This window comes from Emydura macquarii, unplaced genomic scaffold (genome assembly GCF_026122565.2).
Source record: "Emydura macquarii macquarii isolate MOO-44397 ecotype Brisbane River unplaced genomic scaffold, CSIRO-AGI_Emac_v2 contig_450, whole genome shotgun sequence".
Taxonomy (NCBI): domain Eukaryota; kingdom Metazoa; phylum Chordata; order Testudines; family Chelidae; genus Emydura; species Emydura macquarii.
In genome coordinates, this window is record NW_027130587.1 from 12,962,014 (window position 1) to 12,989,032 (window position 27,019).

The 27,019-nt window shown below is 41.9% G+C and overlaps 1 protein-coding gene across 1 annotated transcript; it reads left to right on the top strand.

Moving 5' to 3' along the window:
• The first annotated feature begins 1,391 nt into the window (after positions 1 to 1,391).
• NOS2 (nitric oxide synthase 2) lies at positions 1,392 to 23,500 on the top strand. Its single transcript, XM_067537706.1, has 26 exons — positions 1,392 to 1,501; positions 2,737 to 2,818; positions 3,725 to 3,847; positions 3,928 to 4,076; positions 7,271 to 7,433; positions 7,919 to 8,010; positions 8,349 to 8,490; positions 9,109 to 9,248; positions 10,465 to 10,639; positions 11,522 to 11,623; positions 12,332 to 12,526; positions 12,893 to 12,975; positions 13,331 to 13,475; positions 14,557 to 14,661; positions 14,809 to 14,858; positions 14,976 to 15,150; positions 15,748 to 15,880; positions 16,381 to 16,459; positions 17,243 to 17,421; positions 18,810 to 18,973; positions 19,843 to 20,053; positions 20,369 to 20,456; positions 20,963 to 21,084; positions 21,619 to 21,767; positions 22,493 to 22,687; positions 23,384 to 23,500. Exons 1-26 carry the CDS (start codon positions 1,392 to 1,394, stop codon positions 23,498 to 23,500), a joined length of 3,468 nt encoding a protein of 1,155 aa, XP_067393807.1.
• Positions 23,501 to 27,019: the final 3,519 nt, after the last annotated feature.

Genomic DNA, 27,019 nt, shown 5'->3' on the forward strand with positions numbered 1-27,019 from the left:
CACAGTGCCACAAGGATTTCCTTTTTGACAGTGTTAATTCAAAGAACAAGGGACTTATTTTGATCGTCAATGAATGGAAAATAGAGAAGAAGGAAGAGAGCACATAGCACCTCACCAGGCTGTGCTGAGATTGCGGTGACAGATGTCCTAAAACTTTTCAGTATAAGCTGCTGCTCACGGATCTCATAGTCAAAAATCCCAGGACAGCTCTCTTGTTCTAAGACTGATCCACAGCAATTATGCCAGGAATCTGAATTAAAATAATATATTAAAAAATCTAACCTAAAAGAGCAGATGCTATTAATGAACAGAAGGGTGTATTTTTTTTGATTGCACTGTAACATGCTAGAGTTCTTTCCAGTTTTGTAACTCTGCAACTATATTTGTTACACATCCTGATTTTTCCCTTCCTTTTACTTTTATTATGGGCCAGCATCTAACACCCGTATATTGAGTAGTAACCTTTCAGCACAGGCAGTTACGGTCTTTTTAATGGCGTTACTTATTGTGAATAGGGATATCAAAATCTGGCTCTGAATTCTTACACTGTGAGCTATTTGGGGTCAGGACTGTCTATTGTTTGTTTATTTGTATGTGTACAGCACCTAGCGCAATGGAGGCCTGGTCCATGACTGGGGCTTGTAGGTATTACCACAACAAAAATAATAAAATAATGAACAAAATTTATAACAGGAAAAAGGAAATTTTCTTTCTTTCCTCATCCGTTGACTTTCTTGGCTACATCTCAGTCTTTGATTTGTCTTATACAGAAGACTTAAACAATGTAGTAGCTTCACTTTTACCCATCAAGGTGCTACTTCTTTCCAAGGAGGGAAACTCTGCTTTGGGATCAAAGATTATCAGAAAAGCCCAAATCCAAAAAGGATGGGAAGACAAAAATCAGGATCAGTTTGTGGCCATTAATGGAGCATCATACTAACTTCTGACTAGTTTGCTACATGGGTTATAGAAATGCTATTATATTATTTACAAAAATCTAGAACCCAGGCACGACTCCTTAGTTCCACATTTAGAATAGAACATTTAGAACCCATAAACTTCAAAATCCATTTGGCTCTGGCAGTCTCCCCGGTGTTGCAAGTGGTTTTTCGTTTAATTCCCTAGGGAAGGATAACTTTCAGGTGGGAATCTTTGTTGTGTGAATGACACAGACCTGGTTTTGCCTCCTGTTTTCCTGCACACATAGGGGCTCAAATAAACAAAAACACTTTTGCGACACCCAACACACTTTCGAGAAACACAAAACTAAAAACCCTTGTCTTGTTCCTCCTTGGTCACTGTATAACTTGGTTCTTTTTCCTTCCTTAGAAGAGTCCCCTCATCACTGGATTTCAGAGCTGGGAAATAGCAGGCTAATTAAAAGACAGAAAATGATGTGCCCTTGGCAGTTCCTTTTCAAGCCCCAAACCGGTAGGAACGAGTATCACAAAGAGAAGGATATAAACAATAATGTGGAAAAAACAGCTGTGAAAGTTCACAGGTAAGGTTTCTCTCCTCTCAGTCTGATCCTTTTCTGCTTTCATACATTCTTCCTCCTTTGAGAAGGAAAGATAATGGGAAAGGACCGTGAGGTTTCAGAAGTACAAATAAAGAATTGCCAAAGTAGTAATTTTAAAGGAGGACGTTTGAGGGATAACTGTTCCTACAGCTCACTGGGCTGCAAGTGACACAGGGGAGGTAAATTTTAGCTTTCCCTTGTGAGACATGCTCACATCGATGTGGCATAAAACATCCAGCCTTAAACTTTCTCTTCTGAATTGTTTCTGCTTTGTATAATGCATATAATGGTGTATGCTATGGATGGCTAGATGTGTGTGTGTGTGTGTTGTGGACTTTGGCAAAGTTATTTATTAACCTTGTAATTGTATTAATTAGCTCCATAAAGTTTTTTTGGGGATACTGTTTGCTTGCAAGATGGTGTATAAAATAAGGTTGCACACTTCTCAAATGTCTCTCATTTCAAAAGATTTTACTCATTTTCGTGCCTGCGTTCTGCACAAATTTGGTATTCCCTCCCCACGACTCTTGCTTCCCATCTTTCACTATTATTGTTGAAAGTTATTTACATCAGAAATAAAGAACCATTAATCTGACTCCCACCGGAGTGAGAGCTCATCAATCAGAATAAAAGACACACAATCTGGCCTGAAGATGGACATTATCTAAAGACCATCGCTGCCAGTCAAAAGCGAAGTCTTTTGCTCCAGGTTTTTCAGGCTAGCTCTCATCTTCACAAACCTGGGATCTAACTTAAAAAGGAAGAAGAGAGTTCAAAAGCCAGGCTTTATGCAGGAAATGAAGGAAGTTCATGCAAAAGAAGGCAAGCCGTTCGCTTACGGAGCTATGAGCTTGGACCTTTGTGAAAGGTTCACGGGACTATTCCCTGAAGAAAACGAACCTTTGAAACATTTTCTCTCTCTTTGTCTGTTTTCTGCGACTAGTTCATAGTTGTAGTTTCTTGATGTATTTCCTTTGTTTAGTTTGTAGCGGTGGTTCTCAGCCTTTTACATTCTGGGACACAGCAATATGGGAATAGTGGACGCAACCCTAATACTTGTTTCTAGTTCTCTTGAGTTGGAAACCCATGGCTTATTGAGTTGAGATGGTTTTCAGATACTATGTTCGGCATCTCCCTACTCACCCCACAAGTAAACTGTAACAGGTCAAAAACTAAGCCTCTTGTACTAACTCAAATTCTGCTTATTCATTTCAAAGCTTAATGAAAGAAGAAGCTGCCAAGCTAAAAGATCTGACGAAGCAACAGGATGAGAAGCTGAGCGTCATAGCTGGAGGAGAGGTCAGTGAGAGGAAACAATCTATTTCTCAGTATAACGTCAGTACTGGTGCTAAGGGGTCACAGTGACAGCTGAGTGAAATTTTTCAGCTGAAACTCCACCCTCCACCCCGAGAGATAAAACAGATTCAGTGACACCAAAACGTTTGGCGAATTCGTGTCAGTTTCACCAAATTGTTCATTTTGCAGAAACAAAAACCAAAATTTTCCTCAAAAAAAAAAAAGGTTCCTTTTGACATTTTCAAAATGAACATTGCAATTTTTCTGTTTGAAACAACTTGTTTCAAAAATGACTTCATTTTTAAAAAAATCAAAGTATATAAAAATGGTCAAAAAACCAAAACATTTTGTGCAACCCAAAACTTTTTTCTACTTTTTCATTTTCAGTCCAACCTGAAACAATTTTTCCATCTTTTTTATGTCACCAGTGAACCAAAAAAAATCCCTTATTTGCCCAGCTGTGGTTGCGGAAGATGCTTGCTGTTCAAAGCTTGCAGAAGTGCTAAGCTGTTTAGTGGTTAGAACAAGGCATTCTGAGTGCCTTGATATTCTGGAAGGAAAGATGCCATATAAATGCAAAGGAACTTGGATTGGGAATTATTAATCTCCATGAATTTTTAATCCCAATGAAATTAAATGGAACTACTTGCAGAGGGAGGGTGTGAAAAAAATCTGACTCCTTGTTCATTTAGGACCAGATATGTGGATAGTTTCCTATTTGCGTTAGTAAATGGTTCCACAATCTGTCCCTTAAATCCTAATTAACTCCTTACAATCATAATGGGCCAAAGTTGTCCCTGATGAAACTCCATCGATTGATGTGGACACCAGGGATACATTTTGTGCAATGTTTTAACGTGACACAATGAATTCAAAGTTTATTTGTATTTTCATTTTCTCTTTGGTCAGAAACCTCCGCAAAACAGCATCCAGGCAATGAGTCAAATATCCGGGTGTCCGAGACATTTAAAAATAAAAAACTGGGAAAACGGAACCAGCTTTCATGACACGTTGCACCTGAAGTCAAAGGGGGTAAGACAATGGAACGTTAATGGGCAAACTTTTCCCGGCGTGGTGCCCGTTTTGTTTCTGACATTTCCTTGTCTTTGCAGGTTCTCAACTGCAAGACCAAGGCCTGCCAAGGGGCGCTCATGAACCCCAAAGGCTTGGTGAAAGGCCCCAGAGACAGGCCGGTCCCACCAGAAGAGATTTTACCCCAGGCCATAGAATTCATCAATCAATACTACAATTCACTTAAAGAGTAAGGCCATTTGAACTTCATTCTTGATCTAGTGGCTCTGTCTATGGGATGTGGATGCCTCTTAGTATTATTTTTGTCATGCTCTGCAAACTACCCCACTACATACCAACCGATCAAAGAAATGGACAAGAATTCTGACCCCTTGGTTAGTTAGTACCTACCATTTCAGCATATTAGTACTACAGCTATGATCTGTAGGTCTCCAACCTCCACGGTGAATATAGGAACAGACTTTAAGTGCTTTGTGCAATCTGGTTTTAACGATCTCAACCCTCCTGAGGAAAATGCATTGATAGGCAGCTTAGTTAAGACTCTTTTCTTTTTAAAACTCTGTTACCATCTGTCTACAAACATCCATGTATAGATGAATCTCTCCTTCTGTTTTTTTACCCTGAAAGCTAATATAGCGCTAGAGTGGAGTAACGCCCATTGAGACCAGCTTTATAATGTGGACACGGCTTTTAGCTTGGTGTGTTTTAAATGCCCTTGCTCTGTGTCTGGCACCCTTTGCTCAAGGGCAGTACATGCTAGGTCAGCATGGTTTATGGTTTATAAAGTGTATGGTTTATAAAGTTGCTAGCCTTCTAAGCAAGTTGCTGCCACTCAACCTGGCAGAGTCCTCTCATCATCTGCCATCTGCAAACTAGTAGGCTTACTCAGCATGCTCAGGGGAATTTCCTAGCATCATAAATCCAGAGTTATCAGGATGTAGATGGGTGTGGGGGTGATTTTACTGCTTTGGATGAACATGCGGGAAACTCAGTAATATTCGAGTGCATCTCAAGTTCCACCATGTCAAGGATTTAGGGATTAATAACTAAAAGTTTGATCCTACAAGATACTGAGCAACTCCAGAAGCCAATGGGAATTGAAGGTGCCTAGCACATCAAGGACTTACTCAGCACTTTACAAGATCATGCACCAGGTCCTCTCGTTAGCTACTTGGGTGATTCAGATGCTCTTGAATTTAACACACTATTTATTTTAAATTGGCCCACATTAACTTTTATGAAAGGAGACTCTGATTTTCAGATAATTTTACAGCTGCTTCTTTCCCCCCCCCCCCCCCCCCCCCACCCCGTTTTTATGCTGCCCAGAAGGCAATTTTATGACTTCTAATAAGTTCTGCTTTCATGGTGACTTTATAATAATAAAGAAACTACTTTTTATAGTAATCAAGGGATTATGAAGTCTCATATCACCAAACAACTTGCAATTGCTTAATCTTGTGGTTAGAGACGAGCACTTTCAGGAGGAATTCCTTGCATCGTTGCATCTTAGTTAATTTGCAAATCACTTTCTTCTTAGCTGTACTTCCTTGGTCAGGTCATTGACTCTTAGTTTGATTCTGGTCTTGAGTCTGATCCAGATGCTGCAAACACTTAGGGACAAGCTTATCTTCATTCCCACAAGTAATCCCACTGATTTCAATTGATTTATTCATGGGAGTAAAGATCAAGATATGCAGAAATGTTTTCAGAATCATGATCTTTGTCACCTAATAATGCAGTACAATGTGCGTTTGTTACTGATGACAAATTCCCACACCAGCAGCAGACACGAGTATGGGCTAAATTCCACCCTGGTGTCATTTACATCAATGGGATTTAAACCCACTGCCAGGTGTTGAACTCGATCAGATAGTCCTGATTCCTCTCTCATCACACCAGTGTAAGTAACTCCACTGAAGTCAACAGACGTGCATTGACACGTGAGAGGGTGATCCAGTTTTATGAGTTTCAGGACCAAATTTTCAAAGCAGCTCAGTATCCAGATTTTCAAAGCAGCTCAATGCTCCCAGTAAAATCTGGCTTCATTTCTGAGAACCTTCTGAAAACCCCAGCCTAAGGTGCCAGCAGCCTTCACTGTCATACATCAAATTTGCAAAATCTCCCTGTAGTCGCTGGAAGGTGACCTCACTACTTGGCTATTTGATCACACTGATTTACACTGTCTCAGGCGCTGCCCTTGATCTTTCATCCTGGTGAAATGTGACATTTCAGACTGTGCAAGCTATTTTCATCCTATTTATCAGCCAGCACGCCAGTTTGTCTGTGCCACGATAAATATTTCCCAATATTTTGTCTTTATTTTCTGTGTTATCAGCCTAAAGAATTTTAGAGGCTAGCTCCTCCAGCAAAGAGAACTGGTCAGCACCTCCTCTTTGGTGTGAAGTTTTCTCACTCTATTAAAATACTAGAATTCAGAGAGAACAATCACTTGTTAGGCTGCTTCTCTCCATCCTTCTGCCAATGCAGGATTTTCCCCACCCATGGATTTCCAGTGCTTTCTTGGATTTTAACATACAAACCTGGAAAACCCATAGCTTCCTAAAAAAATTAATGTGGGGAACTAGACAGAAGAGGCAGCTCACGTTAGGAGTGTTGTTAATGTATCAAACATGATGGACGTGGGAGCTGCGTGGTCAGAGGAGTGAGCTGCACCAAGGTTATAACATTACAGTTTAGCATTTCCAATGCTGTTTGCTCCTGAGTAAATTGATGAATCTGCCATTCACACTCAGCAAGGACAGCTCATAGATTTGGAGGCCAGAAGGAACTATCATAATCTGATCTCAGTTATTCTAGCAGCGGACCAGTCTCCCCACACCGATGCTCTGCATTTAGATAATCCATTTCTTTCCATTGCTCAAAAATACGAAGTGGTAGATTATAACAGAGAAATATGGCACTTTGGGGAGCGGAGGAGTGGGATGCAGCAGAAGGGAGATGGGACGCATGGTGGCGGTTTCCTCTAGGACACACTCTTCGTGATGTCTTTGAGAAGTGGCAAATATTTTCACCATTGATGGCGTGTTTTGTGTAGATCGATTTCATCTTCAGATGTTGAACTCTGAGACCAGCCCATCTGTGGATTAATACATGGGATGGTTTTCTCTTGCCACATACATATGTGCCAAATCACAATTTGCATGGACACCTAAATGAATTCTATGAAGTACTATATCTGTGGCAAAAGAACACCCCATCTATCTCAATCCTCTGCTTAATGAAGGAGTCCCTTATAATCAGAGAGTTTAAATTCTGCCCTCCATTACACCCAGGCACCCTCTTGACCCAGAACATAGTAACTAACTAGGGAATAATATTTCTGTAATGACCTTTGTAAATGAAATTAGTTCTGCCTAAAGCATAGCTCATTGTTTCTCTTCACGATTGTCTCCTATTCCACAGGCCAAAACCAGAAGAACACCAGGAGCGAATGGAATCAGTAACGGAAGAGATAGAAAGAACAGGAACGTACCAGCTGACGAAAGATGAACTCATTTTTGCAACCAAACAGGCCTGGAGAAATGCTCCGAGATGCATTGGGAGAATACAATGGTCCAATCTAGAGGTGACTTACTAATTCTAGAAATATAGGGGCAGATCTTCAGCTTCTGTAAATCAGCATAGTGACATTGATTTCAACAGACCTATGCCATGTTACACTAGCAGAGGATATGACCTTTTCTTCAGTCAATGCAAACTGGTCATCTTAGCTAGTTCTTCATTCCAGAGACTGATCAAATAACCAGATATGGTTCAAAACACATGAAAAATCTGCTAAGCAACAGACGGAGATGCATCTCCTGTACATTACAGCAAAGCACAGATATAGTTATCTGGCTTACATATAAGCAAAGATAACATAATTATATAGCAAAGAGTAAGATTTAGCTCATCTAAGAAGGGTTAAAGTGAAATCCTGTTTTCCAGACATTTGTCTAAGCCATTGTTCCTTAACCTTAAATTATGATAATGAATTGCATAGGAAAAATAATCCTAAATTATCATTCCTAAATCAATTCTTTTTCATGTATTTCTTGGGGGAATATATAGGTGTTTGATGCACGAAACTGTACTACAGCCAAGGAAATGTTTGAACATATCTGTCGTCATCTTGAGTACTCCACAAACAATGGAAACATCAGGTACGTGCTGTTTTATTCCACCGCTAGCATTCCAAACACCAGTCTTTGGATCCAGATCTGGGTTTACATTCAGAACCTCCACAAAAGCTCTCGAGTGTCTATATTTAAGTTGTAGTCCTGTCTCCATAGTTAATCCCTTCCTTTATCCTGTATCATCCTTTCTTGAATGCTTGTAAATAGCACGGTCCCTGGAAAATGAGGAGGTTTTCGGGTTTTGTTGGGTTTTTTTTTCTTGTTTATAAAATGCCAACTAGCTGGTAGCAGGAACGATTTAAAAAATAATCCAAAAGCATATGGTTTGCTGCATTTTAATGGGAGTTAACCATCTCTCTGGGTAGGTCGGCCATCACGGTCTTCCCTCAGAGGACTGATGGGAAACATGATTTCCGTTTATGGAACAGCCAACTCATCCGCTATGCTGGGTACCAAATGCCAGATGGCTCTGTCTTGGGAGACCCAGCTGGTGTGGAGTTTACACAGGTAAGCATTCAAACAGAACTCATCAACCAATCATCCATCTTATCTAGCTCATCTATTGGATTTTAGATATTCATCTTTCTAATCTAATTGATGAGGTACCTATCTGGTCCTCATTATGTGGCCCTCTATAGCCTATTGGTCAAAAATACTTCAGAGATCTGATCCAACTCCCGTTAAAGTCAATGGAAGACTTTCAGTGTGCTTAGTGGCCACCTTTTCTTCCTGACCCTCCCTGGAGGATGGGTGGTGGGTAAGCAAGAAATGGATGGAGCTTTGGTTCCAAGGCACCAACCAGCACATCTTACCTGGCATGGGGTGAGGGCAGAGGGGGCAATTTGTTGTTGTTATAGTCCTGCAGCAAATTACTTCCCTACAGCAAAGGAGCAGAGCAAAGGAGGGTTGTCTGAGGCACATTGCCTCCTAGGACTACCTCTGGGGTGGGGCAATTTATGTACTACCCAAATCAGGGCATACAATGGAGTCCTAAGCAAAACACAGCCTGGCTTTATCTGAATGGGGAATGTAGTCTTGAACATTAGACAGCCCTGAAAGGGTTAACATTCTTCGGTCTTCAAACCCACGGAAAGACCAAACAAAACCCACTTTCTTCACTTGCAGTTGTGCATTGATCTTGGGTGGAAGCCCAAATATGGTCGCTTTGATGTCGTTCCACTGATTCTCCAAGCCAACGGCCAAGACCCGGAAATATTTGAACTGCCGCCAGAACTTGTCCTTGAAGTGTCAATGGAGCATCCAAAGTAAGCATGCTGGATGTAGAGCATCGCATCTGTGCGGCACCTTGACTACGGTGCTATTGTTAGGCCCCGTTTATTAGCTTGTGCCCTGTGGCAGGGCCCTTTATTAGTTCTCTGTTGAGATGAAATGATGTTGAATTAACCCAAGAGATAAAATGTGTGTTACAGCAGCTAAATGACATTGAAATGAATGTAGGATAATAGCATTTTTGCAGGAAATACTTGGGAGTTCTCATCTCTTTTTTAGTCCTATTCCAAAGATGCGGTGCTTTTTAAAAGTGTACGCCTAGCGTGCTAGTGTAATACACTTGGAGGGTGTGTGTCTTCTTGCCCTCATCAAGGCCCTGATTCGCCAGAGCATTTAAGCAAAACCAACACTATTCAGCAAAGCCCTTGGATGCCTAGTCAGGAAAGCATTCCTGTTTGGGACAGCCTTTAAGCATGCGCTTCTGTTGCATTAAGTTAATGGGACTTATGCACATGGAAGTTAAGGACACGCTTAAGTGCCGGCCTGAATCAGGGCCTTAATGTTAAACATGCAAGTGGTCCTACTGAAGTCACTCCCAGCTCAAGCACGTGTTTTAAGTGCTTTGCTGAATCAGGGCCCAAGCGGCTCAATGTGAACAGCAGCCTATTACCGCTAACGGCTAATAGGCTTATTCCTTAAAATCGAGTGGTACGGGTCTGTGCTTTGGAGCTGAAAGTTGAAACCTTGCTGGTGACTCATGGGAGGGGCCATTATATAGGGCCAGATCCTTACCTGTTATAAATCAATGTTGCTCTATAGCCCTCAGTAGAGTTATGCTGATTTACACCAGCTGAAGATCTGGTTATTGTATGTTTCATTTCCTGCTCTTCCCTCTTGCACTCTTTGTATAATTCCGTGTTACCTACTGTAGCATTTGCCAGATAGTTGGTCATTAGAGATGAGCAAAGACGTTTATTTCTCTATTATATTTCTTTTTTATTTATTTTATGAAGCGACTGCAAGGAGATCAAAAATTCTTTGCTGTTTTGCACCAATTTCTTCAGCAAGGAATTCTCGATTTTCTCATGGCTAGTGAAAAGCTTGTTGTCAACATTTGCCACCCGGGCTGCATTGCTTGGTGTCGCATACAACAGACAGGATTGTTTCTGTTCCCCCATTGGCATTGGTCGTGCTCCGAAGGAGACACAGATCAGGGTGCTTAACTAACTGTTAAAAACGTTTCTTTAAAAGGTACGAATGGTTTAAGGAACTAGATCTGAAGTGGTACGCCCTGCCTGCTGTTGCCAACATGCTGCTTGAAGTGGGAGGCCTAGAGTTTACTGCTTGCCCTTTTAATGGCTGGTACATGGGGACGGAGATAGGTGTGCGAGACTTCTGTGATGTGCAACGCTACAACATCCTTACGGTAATCTTTTAGAGGGTTTTTATGAATCTGTGTCGGAGAGGCAAGGGAGAGCACCAGCTTTTACACAGAGCCCTGTGCAGGTTGGAGCAGGACTTTTGGGCTTTGTTTATACCAAGCACTCACCGTTGCACGGCTGCTAGTTCAGCTCCATTGGTGGCAGCAGTGATGGGAGAATTAACATAGCGTAGAGGGACACACCAACTGATTAAGAAAAAGTCGTTAACGGCAAAAAGCAAATTCATTTTTAAGAACATCAGAACGGCCATTCCGGGTCAGACCAATGGTCCATCTAGCCCAGTGTCCTGTCTTCCGACAGTGGCCAATGCCAGGTGCTTCAGAGGGAATGAGTAGAACAGGTAATCAGCAAGTGATCCATCCCGTCAGCAATTCCCAGCCTCTGGCTTTACTACATTCATGTTATTAGTATCACATGTGAAGTATTTTTTAAGTATTGTAAGCTCTGTACAGCAACGACTGCATTTGTACAGCACCTAGCACATTGGGTTCCTGGTCCATGCCTGGAGCTCCCCAATGCAACCATGCTACAACTAAGAATAAATTAATTTTATCCCAACAGCTCCCCTTTAATACCATCTAAGCCAGTGGAAATCCCCTCGCCCCGGATCTGAATGCCCCCCCTCAAAATTTTCACTCAGATCTGTATGCTTCAAGAAAACCCCTAGCATCTAGCACTGTAGAGATGAAAGCTGGTGCACTGGCCCCACCATTACATGTGGGTTTCCTCCTCCTGCCCTATGTTTTTTCCTACTGAAATGCATGTTAACTTGAAAAATACTAACCCCATGCAAGAAGCTTGTGGGAAAATCATCTGTTCAAAACCCTCAGTATTAAATTCCCGCCCCTCTCTTTTTTCACATGTAGGAAGTAGGGAGAAGGATGGGTCTGGAAACCAACAAACTTTCTTCATTATGGAAAGATCGAGCGGTGATCGAGATCAACGTTGCCGTGCTTCATAGTTTCCAGGTAAGTCAGTGACATGGATATATGAAGAGACAACAACCAACCTGGGCCTGATTCTCTTCTCTCTTACAACAGTTTTACGTCAATAGGACTCGAATGCAATTACTCCTGATTTACACTAGACCCTTTATTTTCATCCCACGAATACAGTGGGTATGTGGTATCCATTCTTCCCACTATTGCCGGTTCAAAAGTGGGATGTGGGGGAAATTCAATCATCCCATTCGAACTTTAGTTAGGTGCTAAAAGATAACATTTGATTAACAGCTTTGTTTCTGGTGGCATTTCTTTAAACCATAACAAATTGAAGGATGGACAAGTGAATCAGAAGCATTATTTAACTTGCTTGCCCAAGGCTGGGGCAAGAAACCACAGGTGAAAAATGCTGATTTTCATATGTTTTAAACCATAGCGAAAACCCAGACGATAAAGTAAGCTGCAGCAGATCAAGTCAATGGTTCATTTTGTGCAGTGTCAGCATCTAATGATTGTTAGCACCGGTTCCTTCTGAGTAAGCCAGAAAAAAAAGGCTTCTATATATAACCAGTGCAGGGAGAAAAGCAGAAAGTACCATAAAGTCCTCTTGGGAACCACTGTGATGCTACCGTAATGAGCACTATATCAACTCCTTAGATAGCTATTGTGCTGATTTGTGCAGGTCCATGACCTGGGGCACATCAGCTGATGGACCTCTCTATACAACTCTTTCAGAAACAAAATGTCACCATCATGGATCACCACTCCGCTGCCGAGTCTTTCATGAAATACATGCAGAACGAGTACCGCATTCGAGGAGGCTGCCCGGCCGACTGGGTCTGGCTTGTGCCTCCCATATCAGGCAGCATTACTCCAGTGTTTCACCAGGAGATGCTGAACTACGTCCTCTCACCTTTCTACTACTACCAGGTAAGGGCCACCGCATTAACTCTGCAGACCACTTAAAAACACAAGAGTTCCTATCCAGGGGTCATACGGCATCTCGCGCAATAGGGTTCTGCTCTACGATAATGCAAATAAATAAATAATATCTGTCTGAGCTAAAACCCCTGACATTCACTGTAAATTGCCAATCACTGTACCTGAGAAGTAAAATTAGCTGATGGCTACGTACAATAATTGTAGAGTTTCTAATAATTGTGGGGGGAAATAAGGTCAGTAGTTCCTCTTAAGAATATATCACTAGACGTATAAGGAACAACTCTTGATCTGCGTAAAACAAATCGTGTATGTATTCTTTACGATCTCATACCTGTAACTTCTCTCTTTTTCCAGACGGAAGCCTGGAAAACACATGTCTGGCATGATGAGAAACGCAGGCCAAAGAAAAGGGAGATCAAGTTTAGCGTTTTGGCAAAGTAAGTTTCCCACATAAAAGCTTAAAATATTATATATGGGATTGAACAATAAAGATCCAGTCCATCTCATCCCAAAGTTAGGGTGGAGGCACTCCAATTCCAGATTTTTGGTTTGGCTCAATATAGCAGTATGAGCCAATCAATCATTTGGATCTGAACCCAGATTACCTGAAGTTTGATGATGTTCACATCTGAAATTTTTGTATAGGCCAATCTCAAATTTATTTTCCTGGAGAATCCCCCAAGTAAATGCAATAGGCCATCCTCCAAATCAGCCCTTTCCCCCCCATGTTTCTGTAAATCAGGTGAGAATGTTTTGGTGAATAAATGACGAGCTGCGCATGACTTTTCCCAGGGCTGTGTTCTTTTCATCTGCACTGATGCGGAAAACGATGGCAGCCAGGACCAAGGCAACGGTGATCTATGCAACGGAGACTGGGAAATCTGAAACGCTGGCCAACAACCTGCGTGACTTGTTCAATTGTGCCTTCAGCACCAAGGTAAGAGGATCTAGTCCATCCACACTTCATGCATGTGCAAGGGAGGTTTTAGGGTGACAGATGTCCCGATTTTATAAAGGACAGTTCTCATATTTAGGGCTTTTTCTTATATAGGCACCTATTACCCCCCACCCTGTCTCCATTTTTCACACTTGCTATCTGGTCACCTTATTTTGGGGAGAAAGAAGTCTTTACCCACTAGAGAACAAGAGTTAGAAAACTCAGGACTACCAGCTTCTACAAGATGTCACAGACATTCCCTGGAAACTTTGGATGCCCAAGTAAAGCAAGATCTGGCCAGCATGTGTATTTTGTGTGTACTTTGCAACTCATTCTTTGTGGGTTACAGGCTATTGTTTCAGTAGGAAACACTATTTTCCATCCTCTTTCACACCTATTTAATGGCACCAGGCACTGAAATATCCTGCTACCAAAACTGCCGCACACATTCCTGTCTAACACATGAAATGATGCAATTTGGATAAATGACAAGTTCTCACAGTAGACGATGACATTTATTGCATCAGTTTTTGTCTGTGTGAGAGGCCACTGTGCTAACTTGATGAAGCTTCACACTTCTCCTTAACCGGGTCATTGCTGCTGTAGGGGAAAAAAATAGCAGTAATTGCTGATGGATCGGCGGACCATAATGAGGATTTATTACTATTTGTATAGCTTAGAGACCCCAGCTGAGTGTGTGGGGGGGGCCCATGTTGCTAGATGCTACACGTGTACCAACAGAAAGTCCCTTCCCTGAGAACTTAGGCCCAGCTCCTCAAAGGTTCCTAACTTACATTGATTTCAATGGAAAGTAGGTACCTAAATACTGCCAAGGATCTAGACCTCGCAGTCTAAATAGAAAAGACAGACATGGAGTGAGAAGGGAAACAGAGAGGCGAACTGACTTGAGCAAAGTCACACAGTGGAAGGGCAAATAACACCACTCATGTCCAGTGCCCGATCTGCTAGATCACACGGCCTCCCAGATTTGGTCAGTGGTGACCTGAAAATACTTTAGCTCTCTGAACCTGGTCCTCATTTATGCCCAAGAGCAATATCTTATGAACTTGGTCTCTTCCAGGTCCTCTGCATGGACGAATACAAGCTCAGTGACCTGGAAAAAGAAACCCTCCTTCTAGTGGTGACCAGCACTTTTGGAAATGGTGACTCTCCAGGCAACGGAAAGGTAACATTTCACTGAGAAGTCTCTTTTAGGGCCTGATCCACAGCGCACTGAACCCAATAGGAAATCTTTGAATCAGGCCTTACACTATAGATAATGTAAAATAAAAGTATTTGTGCAACATGAGACATCTTATTTATTTTTCTACAGAAACTGAAGAATTCCCTGTTCACTATGAAACAACTGAGCAAAAAGTTCAGGTAATATATTATGCTCTGATTTGCATCTCATCATATCTTTTGCCTTTAATTTGTTGTGCTGTCCAATGAGGAGCACCAACTTGTTCCCCCAAGACTCATGTGTGTCTCTTTGTGCAGATATGCTGTATTTGGCCTGGGGTCAACCATGTATCCAGAGTTTTGCGCCTTCGCTCATGATGTCGACCAAAAACTTGCCCAGTTAGGTGCCTCTCAGCTCACCCCAACGGGTGAAGGGGATGAACTCAATGGACAGGAAGAAGCCTTTCGCGTCTGGGCAGTTAACACATTCAGGGTAACTATTTAACACAGCTGTCCATAGACCTGCTGCATCTATTTTTTTCTTTTGCTGTTCACTAGCAAAATTGTCCCTGTAAAGAAACTTGGAAAAAAAAGTTACATACAAAAACACACCATAGATTCCCGCCAATGACAGGGGCCATTTGCAAAACTGAGACTCTAGATCCAGGGTTGGATTTCGAACTCTCCGAAGTCCAGGAGTGATTCAGGTCACTGTCTTATTTCCAAGAGCCCCGTTCTGTCATCCTGGCCTATAGTTCCATTTCAGTGGGTCTATTTGTGTAGTAAATACACAGGTGAACAAGGGGGACAGAATCAGCCTTAAGAGTTTTTCTAACCAGATCCTGATCTCAGCTATATTGGTGCAGGTTGGCCATAACCCCATTAAAGTCAGTGAAGAAATCAATTAACATTAGGAATAAGTGAAATCAAAATCTGGTCCATGTATTCTACTTGATATGATTATTCCGATTATTAATTTGTTTGAAATAGATACTACACAATATTATCAGTGAACACTAGAAAATGGCAATTAAAAATTAACAGGAATAATTAATTAATTTAATTAATTAATCTTTTTTTTTTTTAATAGACTGCCTGTGAGATTTTTGACATTCGTGGAAAACAGGGTATTCAGCTACCCAAGGTGTACACCTCAGATGAAACCTGGAATCCCAAGAATTACCGGATAGTACACGACTCCCACCCTTTGGAGCTGAGCAAAGGTATCATCTCTCTGTGCCTATTTTGCATCACATATACCCAGGCTTTACGGATGATTTAGGAATGAGATCAGCGCTATAATGCAAGATGATAGACTTTGATGTTCTATGAAGTTGGTAGAAGAAGCCAGGCCCTGATTCTGTGATTTAGATGGGATCATTCATGGTTTCTCTTATTTCAAGTTTCATAAGACCTCCCAAAAAAGAGCACAACTGGCAGCCATGCAGCCTCAGAAGAAAGGACAAGGATTGAATGATCTATTTTCTGTCACAGAAGGAGCAGTTTGATGTGTTTTCTAAAAACATTAGTTTATATAACTTCTCATACCTTGCTCATCACTATAGTGTTTCTCTTCTTCATTGGGCAATTAACTACTCAAAAAGCTGGAGGTGCCCTGATCTAAAGCAGTTCAGGTCTTTTCCACAATTACAGAAAGACATCTAGAAATCAATCGAATCACTAAATCTTTGAGTAACAGTGTCTTCTTTTTTCCACCCCACAGCACTTGGAGACATACATGCCAAAGATGTGATTCCTATGAAGCTCACATTCAGGCAGAATCTGCAAAGTTTAAAATCCAGGTATGAGCCCTAAAAGATGTAGGCATTTTAATATTGGCTTTTGCAAGATGTTTAAAAAAATCCCCGAGATACAAGCACTGCTGACCTTGTAGGCATTTGAGAAGGAATTTCAAACCATCACTAACAGGCAAATAACACAAAGCATTTTGACACTAGATGTGGAATCTGACAAAAACCTTTTCCCTCATTGATTCCTCAAAGCCAATGGAATTGCTTGTTAATTCGGGGGGAAAATATCCCCTTGAAGAAAAAGGAAAGAAAAAAACATAACGCTCAGAACTAGTTTGTAATCATACTAGCATGCAAACTGAGCCACCACAATACACAAACAAGCTCAAAAGGATGAGTTACAAGCATTTCCAACAATAATATCCGCATTAGGAATAGAACCCATAAAAGACTTTCCAGTATCCTCAAATAAGCCCCTTTCTTTCTTATTCTAAATACAATCTTCTCACAGGAAGCCATCTGGCTTAGTCAATGATGCAAACCATTTAGCCTTCTGTGGCACCACATTACTGTTCCAGGAACTCATCTATTTCGGTTAACACACGCTGATCAGCAGATCATGAAAATCTTACTAATTTTTATTAAGATTACTTGACTTAACCAGACTGTGGTTTGATGCGGTCTTCATAAATCACATCAATAGATCAGAAGATAAAGATACACAAACTAACCCTCGCTGACTGCCACTTTAAATGCATACAATTCGGCACTGTCCAAGGGAAATCCTGTCAACATAACCCTGATTTGTCTGATCTTGTCTTTTTATATTTATAGTCGTGTTACCATCCTACTTAAACTTTCCTGTGAGACTAATCAGGAAGTGCAGTATCTGCCTGGAGAACACGTTGGGATTTTCCCAGGCAACCAGCCAGAAATAGTCAGTGGAATCATTGAGCGTGTAAAAGATGCATCACCAACTGACCAGACCATCAGATTGGAAACCTATAGTGATGGTAAGTTGGCTGTACTGAAGCTGCAGGGCAGTGGATGTTTTATAGATATTTTCCATAATACACCTCAAGAGTCTCCTTTTCAAGCAAAAAAGTGCTCACTGAAATGCATTAAGTCAAAATATGTATTCATTGGGTTCTTCTGTCGTCTTCATATTCGGTCTTCAGGAAATAAGTAGTTCCTGCCAAAGGTTCTCTATGAACTCATCATTTTAGTTACTCTTCTGATACTAGGTTCGAATTGCAGTTACTATGGATTTTCATAGGGCTTCACTAGGGCTAATGGAGTTATCCTGGATTGACATTGCTGTAACTGAGATCAAAATGAGGCTAGTGACTGTAATTAAGCTAATTGATACAGGGTGTTCATTGCTACACAACAAGCTAATCAGTCTCCTAAAATAGGTTTCCACATCTCTCCCTGCTCTGTAGCAGAAGCTTGCTAAAAAGATAGCGTTTTTGCACAGAGAGACGGTAGTTTAAGTCAGTGGCTTTCAGTCTTTCCAGACTACCGTACCTCTTTCAGGAGTCTGATTTGCTTTGCGTACCCCAAGTTTCACCTCACTCAAAAACTACTTGCTTACAAAATCAGACATAAAAATACGAAAGCGTCACAGCTCGCTTACTGAAAATTTACTTACTTATTTTTACCATATAATTAAAAAATAAAGCAACTGGAATGTAAATATGGTACTTACATTTCAGTGTATATTACATAAAGCAGTATCAACAAGTCATTGTCTGTATGAAATTTAGTTTGTACTGGCTTCACTAAGGCTTTTTATGTAGCCTGTTGTAAAACTAGGCAAGTATGTAGATGAGTTGATGTACCCCCTGGAAGATCTCTGCGTGCCCCCAGGGGCACACGTATCCCTGGTTGAGAACCACTGGTTTAAGCAGTTCTTTTTGTTTAAAAGAGGTGTTCTATTGTCATGTGTGATTCAGGGCATATACAGAAGGCCAGATCCTCAGCTGGTGTAAATCAGCATACGTCCATTAAAGCCTTTATCAAGCAAATTCCTTTTTATCTTTAAGAAGGCCTCACACTGTTATCCGTAGCTTTTGGTGTTGATCACCTACAATATTATCTTTCACTCGGTTTGTTTCCTTACTAAACACTCCTCTCAGCTGAGTTCCCTGTTCTAGATGTGCATGCAACTGCAGACATGCAACTGTAGCAGCTCTGGAACTTGGTGGCTATGTGGAGGATTTCATTCTTGATCCCTACGGAGATCCTCTATGCAAAGCCTGGTTATCTGAACTTTGCATAAGGGTCAGGATTTGGTTCTCTCTTTGAATATTAGCCTCCTTTAAACTACACTGAGATCTGCACCGCACGTACAGCTGACAATTCCTTGGGAAGTGTTCTCAAGTGTTCTTTACATTTCCAGGTGGCTACTGGACAAGTGACAAGAAAATTCCACCCTGCACACTTTCCCAAGCGCTGACGTACTTCCTTGATGTCACTACACCACCCTCCCAACAGCTGCTAAAAAAACTCTCCCAGCTGGCAACAGAAGAAGGAGACAAACAGAGACTGGAAGTCTTCTGCCATGTGAGTGTTAGGACTAGACTTTCATTAGTGTTCTGTGTACTGAGGAATCAATGCCCCTCCACTACTGTGATGAAGGCTATAGGAATACATGTAATCATACAGAATAGCTGTTTTCCATTTGTTGGGTAAGCTGCAGTATTCCAAGACCATCCTCGATAACAGGAAGGATGGTCTTGCGACTAAAGTCTGGGAGTTGGAACCAGGAAACACTGCATGAAAGACTTCCTATGGTGTGAGATTTCCTGCGTGATTCTCAGCAGGTCACATAGCCTGTCTGTACCTCTGTTGAAAGGGCATAATAATAAATAAATACTTCCTTATCCAACCAGGGATGGTAAGAATTAGATCATCCCATGGAAGGTGCTATAGAAGGACCTTGGCAGACAGACAATCTATTATCACCCTTGGCAGACAGTGTGGTAAAGCAGAGAGAGAAGGGATTTTATGAATCTCTGAAGTGCAGAAAAAAACAGCCAAAAGTTCAAGGTCCAGATGAGCGTGAGTTGAGTTCAATGGCTGTTACATGGATGTCCTGCAAGATAAGGCTGAAAAGAAGGTTCCTCTTCTACTTCCACATCCAAGCCCAGTCAGACAGTCTGTGAGAATAACCTCTGGGAAGTATTTCAGAGCTTCTAGTTCCAGAAATTAAATAAAAATCCAATGTTTCAAACCACTCAGTCCAAGTTGCGTTCTAAAGCAGTCTGAAGGGTTGAGGGAGTCTCCTTTTAGCTGAAGGGTAATTATGATTAGTTTAAACTTAACGCAGGCCAGAAATGTATTCTACAAGTGACCTCTCCAATATCCCTGCCCCTAACCCCAAAGAGACTCCAAGTTCCTTGTTAACCTTTGTGGTGGTGTTTGGGTTTCAGAGCTCAGAGGAGTACAACAAGTGGAAGTTTTTCAACAGCCCCACCATTTTGGAGATATTGAAAGAGTTTCCTTCCATCCAAGTCTCAACGTCCTTTTTGCTGACTCAGCTGCCGTTGCTGAAACCCCGGTACTATTCCATCAGCTCCTCCCGGGACCTGACACCCAGAGAGATCCACCTGACAGTTGCCGTGGTCAACTACAGGACAAGGGGTAATTGTTGCTTGCATTTATTCTTTAGTTCGATGCAACTTAGGTAGCACAATGATGGAGTAAACTGACTCCATCTTATGGTATAAAACAGACCATTTTAGCTAAGAGTTTACATTGCGCAGCTGCTCTGAAAATTGATACTTGCAGAATATAAACTGAGAATGGAAATTACACCAGTTTCTTTGGTTTGTAATTAATAGATTCCAATTAATTTAGACCAATTTTGTTTTGATATCCGCTGAACTTTAAAAAAAAAGAAAGTAGTTGAATTTTTTCTTGAGTATTCATAGATGCATTTACCCTTCCTCCTGTTAGATGGTCAAGGTCCTTTGCACCATGGCGTTTGCAGCACGTGGCTGAATACACTAGATCTCAAGGAGACAGTCCCATGCTTCGTGCGCAGGTGAGTGTACATGTCCTATAGAGCACCAATGGGAAAATATCAGGACTGAATTCAGCTTCAGTGTAGAGCCGTATCCATAATAAGAATAATAATAGTATCCATGCTTATCGCAAGGCAACGTGGTCTAACGGACTGATCATGGGGCTGGGAGCCAAACACTCCTGAGTTCTAACCCCTCATCCAACAATAGCTTGTGACTTTGGGCAAGTGCTTGCCCCTATTTGTGTGCTTCTGCAAGACAGGGCTAATAATACTTCCCCACGTCAGAGGGGGATGGACAGAATTAGCATTTGCACCATGCCTTGAAAATATAGAGCGCCTGATCCTCCACCCTTTAAGAACCACCTTTACACTGGTGTAACTCTGTTGATTTCAATGTAACAGAGTGCAAATTCAGGCCAATAGGGATATAGAATTGGTAAATCTTATTCCAAGAGTTTGGCAGGAATGGATTTATGCCCAGATTATTTTTTTTCCTAAACACATTCTCATTTTATTGATGTTAGTGCTAGCGGATTCCAGCTTCCAAAGGATCACTCCAAGCCCTGCATTCTGATCGGCCCGGGGACAGGAATCGCTCCATTCAGAAGCTTCTGGCAGCAGCGCCTCTATGACTTGGAAAAGAAAGGTACATGGGAGATAATTCCCACTGAAGAACCCTGTCCCCCCCAAGAGATGTCAGTTGTGTGATGCTGTTTTCACTAACCTACAAGCAGCATGCAATTCATCCTCATAACACTGCGGGGCGCTGAGGGTGGACATGAAAGAGCACAGAGAAAGAGAAATGGACAAGAGCTGTAAAAAGGGTGCCAGATTCTCTGTGATCTTACTACCCACTCCTGGTAAGGATGGGTACAAAGTTTAATTTAAAACTCACTGCAGCATGCAACTGGAGTTTTGCTGTTCCCCTGCGTATTCATTTAAGATGAGTTGAGCTTCTGCTAGTGACATTTTGTAAAGTCAAATCATGCTGCCCCTACTTAAAGTCAGTCTCTCTCTCTCTCTCTCACACACACACACACACCCACACACACACACACACACACAGCAAGAATAGTAGCTGAGACAACAGAGCCCTCTGTTGCACTTGTAATTGCAGATGATTGGGCTAACATTAAAAGAGAGAAAGAAAAAAAAAACCACTTTCCACTGTTGGTTTCAGGAATTAAAGGCAGCAGCATGACGTTGGTGTTTGGCTGCCGGCAATCAGACATGGATCATCTCTACAGAGAAGAAACTCAAGAAATGAAAAGAAAAGGAGTGTTGAAAGAGGCCTACACAGCCTACTCCCGGCAACCTGGCCAAGCAAAAGTAAGCCTGATTCCTCTGCCCTCTAGAAAGGGAGATATGTTCCCCACAGCTAAGATTTGTTTCTATGTATCGTGCCTGAGTGAAGAAGGTCTCTGCTCCTTTGGAAAAAAAAAAGGGGGGAAGGGGAATCTCACCCTGGACTTCAGTAGAAGCCAGCTGTATATATCTAAGCCTTACATCATTGCCCTGTAGAAAGTGGATAACAGGAGTGTCTAAATTCAGACAGCAGAAGTAAAATTGTTTGTGAAGCCAGAAGCTGGAATTCATTCAAACCCGAAGCCCTGATCACCCCAGGACAAGTTCAGACCTGGCGTTAGAGCTGTCCATTGTACCTCTTGGGGCAGTTGTTGACCCCAGCTCTGATCACTTTGCACCATTTCAGTGACAAATGGGAACCAAAAAGCCAGCAGAGCAGGCGCTCTGGGAATTCCCTCTTCTGAGGAGAATCCTTGGATGGCAATAAACCTGCGGCACCTAAGCGAAAGCAACTTTCAGGCCGTCCTAATTTATGTAAGGGACTGGCCCAGCCTCAGGATCAGGGTAGTATAAAGAGGACTTAAAGCCATTTCTCCCCTGTGCTCACTATAGAGTTTGACTGGACTGGGGATATGTGTATCAGAGCCTTAATATGGAGTTTGAGGCTCCGTAGGTCTGCTCCCAGTCTAGGTGATCTTAGATAGCATTAAGGGGACTTTATTTGACTCTTTTTCTCTCCTCCCATTAAGGTCTATGTTCAAGACATTCTTCAAAACAAGCTGGAGGCAGAAGTGCACCAAGTCTTATGCAAAGATGAAGGACATCTGTACGTCTGTGGGGATGTGCGCATGGCCAGGGATGTCGCCCAGACCTTGAAGGAAATGTTCACGAAGAAACTGAAGCTGACAGAGGAAGAGGCGGAAGACTACATCTTCCAGCTGAAGGTAGGTGTCGAAGCCAGTTGGGCGCTCTCATCCACTCACTGTAGTCACCTAAAGAGTCCGGCGTGATTTAAACCAGGCTTCAGTCTAGTGATCAGGATCCAAGAGACAGAGCAACAATTATATCAAAAATAAACTTAAATGCGTAACTTTGTCAAGACATTCTAACTTAGAACACATTTATTTCAGTTTATTTAAGGAGAACGCCCAAGGGGCATGTACCGATTGCAGTATTCTACCCCGAAACTGAGTCCCAATATCCTGCCTCACTTTCTCCACTTTCACCTTGGACATCCATTGAAGGGGCAGGATTGGCCAATGAATAGCTGGGTAAATGATAGGCTTTGCAACATGATCTGAATGTCAATATTTTCAGGCTCTGTTGGCCCAGGGGTGGACGGGCAGTGAATTTGAGAAGGGAAAAAAAACATTGCACGTAGAATACTGGGCCTGTTCTGCTGGCTGTACTCAGGCCTTGTGTCATTGGAATGGTGCAAAGTGACCAGAGTGGGGGTGTCAAAATCTGCCCCGAGAGAGCTACGAACTTCAGCTTGTCCTAGAGCACCTTTTTATTCCTACCACCAAAAGTTCCCTCTCACTAGTCAATAGAATGAACGCAAAGGAACTGAACGAGCTGCCAGATGGTTAAATAACGGGAAACCAGGCTGATTTCTTTTGTTTCATCTCTGATTTTTGCAGAGCCAGAAGCGATACCATGAGGACATATTTGGGGCTATGGTTCCATATGAGGGCAAAAGAGATACACGCACTTTGAAACCCAACAGCCCAAGAGCCACTCAAGAATTAATGTTTTAACCAACAGTTGAACATTTGTCATCATTTTCAAACCTCAAGGGTCCAAATGCTCCTTCTGATGTATGTCAAGGCACGGGCATATAGCATTTGGACCCTTAAAATCTTAGCCTTAAAAAAAAGTGCCTCTCTTTTCTTATTTAAATTAAGCCTTTTTTGCTATTTATTCCATGACTTTTTAATGTCTATTTTATTATAACCTTGATGAGAATTAAGATGCAACTTATTTTTAATGCAAGCTAGAAGAGGATAAATGCTTGCTGTTTTTATAAATGATTTAGAACAAATATTTTTATGAAAAGGATTGTTTATAGGTAGATATATTTATATTGAATTGTTTTACTGTGTATATAATACCCCCTTTAAAAGCAAATCACTTGACGGGTGTGTTGCTTTGAAATGCCGGTCATGCTGATTTCAGTTTGTAGCGAAGTTCATAAATGGAGAAATAGAAGCGTTCTAAAGCTGGACTATTTGTTGCCCACCAACTGAAAAGTTGCAGTTGTGAATCCTGCTTCATAGGATAGCACTCAGATCGGTGTTGCTGCTGTTACAGAGCCTGTGTCGACACGGCTCAAAAATGCATATGCACTTTGTATGTTTTGAATTCTGTTTTCAATTTGAAGGATACCGTTATAATAAATGATGCCTTTATAATGAGAACAATGTGTGTTTGTGGACTAGATTTGAATGTGGGACAGGCTATTGACTGCAGCCTGCAAAGAGATCTGTGTGGGTGACCCTGGAACTTCAGTGGGAGCAGGATTGGGCCCTAACAAGTTTAGAAACCCCCATCACCCATGTACGATGCTCGCTTACATGAGATCCATACCTGGCTCACCCACCGCTAGAGCATTCATGGTATTTCAAACCCCAAACATTTTGTAAAGTTTGGAGTCAGGCTCCAAAATCACCAGACTGTCTTTAACCATTGATTTTTTTTAAATGGTTTCTTTTTATTTGCCTTCTAGTTTTTAACCCTCTTGGGTACACCCAGGTCTCATTTCCAAGCTTTTCTACAAAGCCATGAGGGCTATAAACTAAGCTTTCATTTAAAAAAAATAAAAGAAAGAAAGGCAGCCCGATTTTCATGTTACTGCTTGCCTCCAGGACCTGAGACTTCAAGAAAAAACACCAAGTGTTGTGAGAGCCAGCACCACTGCATTTAGTATACACACTACCGCACAAGCCATTTCATTACAAGGTCAGAAATCAGGGGGCTGCTGAGCCAGATTAAAGACCCACAGTGCAGGCAGTGTATCAGAGAGAGGTCAAACCCAGAGCAACAAATGAAGATACATGCCAAGTATTGCATCCAGCCAGGTACCAAATATACACATGAGCGTGCGTATAAATTCAGAAGGATTCACAAATTGTCCATTCCGACTTTTTAAAGAGACCTCCCTCCTCCATATTTGTTCTACTGAGACTATCCATCACTTTTTGATTGGGGGGGGGGGGGGGGCAAGGGAAATAGGATGGAGTCATTCCCCTCTCCCCCGAAGAACTCACCTTCGGTCAACAAAATTCTCCCTTAGGAATCCAAATTCCACTCTCAGGACACCTGAATATCAGCTGAGTCACACGGGCATGAAGACCAGTAGAAGGTGGCACTAGGCCACTGAGCTCCTGCGTGTTCCCGGTCCTCCTGAGGGAAAACATGACTGACTCTTGTCAGTCTTGCCTCATAGGTTATGTTTTCTAAACCTTTAATCATTTTTGTTGCTCTTCTCTGGACTTTCTCCAATTTGTCCACATCTTTCCTGAAATGTGATGCCCAGCACTGGACACAATACTCCAGCTGAGACCTAATCAGTGTGGAGCAGAGCAGAAGAACTACTACTCGGGTCTTACTTATAACACTCCTGCTAATATATCCCAGAATCATGTTCGCTTTTTTTGCAACAGCATTACACTGTTCATTCATATTTAGCTTATGCTCCACTGTGACCCCTCCAGATCCCTTTCCGCAGGACTCCTTCCTAGGGAGTCATTTCCCATTTTGTACATGTGCAACTGATTGTTCCTTCCTAAGTGGAGTACTTTGCATTTCTCCTTATTGAATTTCATCCTATTTATCTCAGACCAATTCTCCAGATCATTCTGAATTAGAATCCTATCCTCCAAAAGCACTTGCAACCCTTCCCAGCTTGGGATCGTCCGCAACCTTTATAAGTGTACTCTTTATGCCATTATCTAAATCACTGATGAAAATATTGAACAGAACCAGACCCAGAACTGATCCCTGTGGAACCCCACTCGTTATGCCCTTCCAGCATGACTGTGAACCATTGAGAAGTACTCTCTGGGAACGATTTTCCAACTAATTTTGTACCCACCTTACAGTAGCTCCATCTAGGTTGTATCTCCCTCGTTTGTTTAAGAGAAGGTCTTGCAGGACAGTATCAAAAGCCTTGCTAAAAAGTCAAGATATACCACATCTACCGCCTCCCCCTATCCACAAGGCTTGTTACCCTGTCAAAGAAAGCTAACAGGTTGGTTTGACATGATTTGTTCTTGACAAATCCATGCTGACTGTTACTTATACTGCTGTCCTTTACAGAGAGTCCTATTCCATTCATTCGGACGGTGTAAATCCCCGTTCAGCTCCACGATGGAGTTTACATCAGCTTGAGAGCACAACGTAGTGCAGTAACTGAAGTCAAGGTCCCGCCGGTGTGTCCCTCCTATGGAAATGTGAACAATTGCGCCCTCCTGTGTCTGTGCCAAACTAGACTAAGAGGAGCAATTGTTTCTGGGTCAGCAGAGTGGTTGCAGGATTTTCCACTGCTGACCCATTCAGGCAGTTTTAATGTGGGACTTTCCACCCCTGCCCATCTTAATTCCACCATTCCAGGAACTTTCCATTAGTGGCAAGAGGAAACGGGGCATTTACAGGAAGGGATTAGAAACAGCAGTGGTCCATTCTAATTCATTGTGAATTTGCTTCTTATATAAACTGATCCTGACTGTAAATTAAGTCCCAGCGGTGGTGAATGGTCTGAAGCTTTACATAATTGCTTTCAGTACAGGAATAAATGGAACAGATAAAGCGTAGATGTGAAGGTCAATGGATGGTTATTATATTTCAGGACAAAAACCAGAAGTTTCATTTGAGACAACAGCAGCATTATGGAACATCTTTTGAAGCTCGAAACACGTTCAAACAACTTATTGTACAGTTAATGAGTTCATTATAGCCCCCCGTTCAGATAGGTACTTGTTAAGCACTTGCATAACTCTCAGCATGGGTAACTCCTTTAAACTCAGTGGGCCAGTTTGCATGCTGAAAGTTACATGGGTGCTAAAGGACCCTGCAGAAAATTCAAAGCCAAGATTTTAAGTGAGTCATGAGTTTTGAGTGTCCAACTTGAGTCACGTAGAAGGAGCCTGACTCTCTGAAAGTGCTGAGCTCTCACCTTCGAAAAATCAGGCCCCTTTAAGGAGTTTTGAGTTGGGCATTCTCAGAAAAAGAAAAATAAATAAAAGCACCCCAAAAATCACTAGCCACTTCTTAAAATC

Coding starts and splice junctions, on each gene's coding strand:
- NOS2 (XM_067537706.1), top strand. CDS start 1,392: ATGATGTGCCCTTGGCAGTTCCTTTTCAAGCCCCAAACCGGTAGGAAC. Junction 15,151..15,747: donor GGGCAGTTAACACATTCAGG/GTAACTATTTAA, acceptor TTTTTTTAATAG/ACTGCCTGTGAGATTTTTGA. Junction 15,881..16,380: donor CCCTTTGGAGCTGAGCAAAG/GTATCATCTCTC, acceptor TCCACCCCACAG/CACTTGGAGACATACATGCC.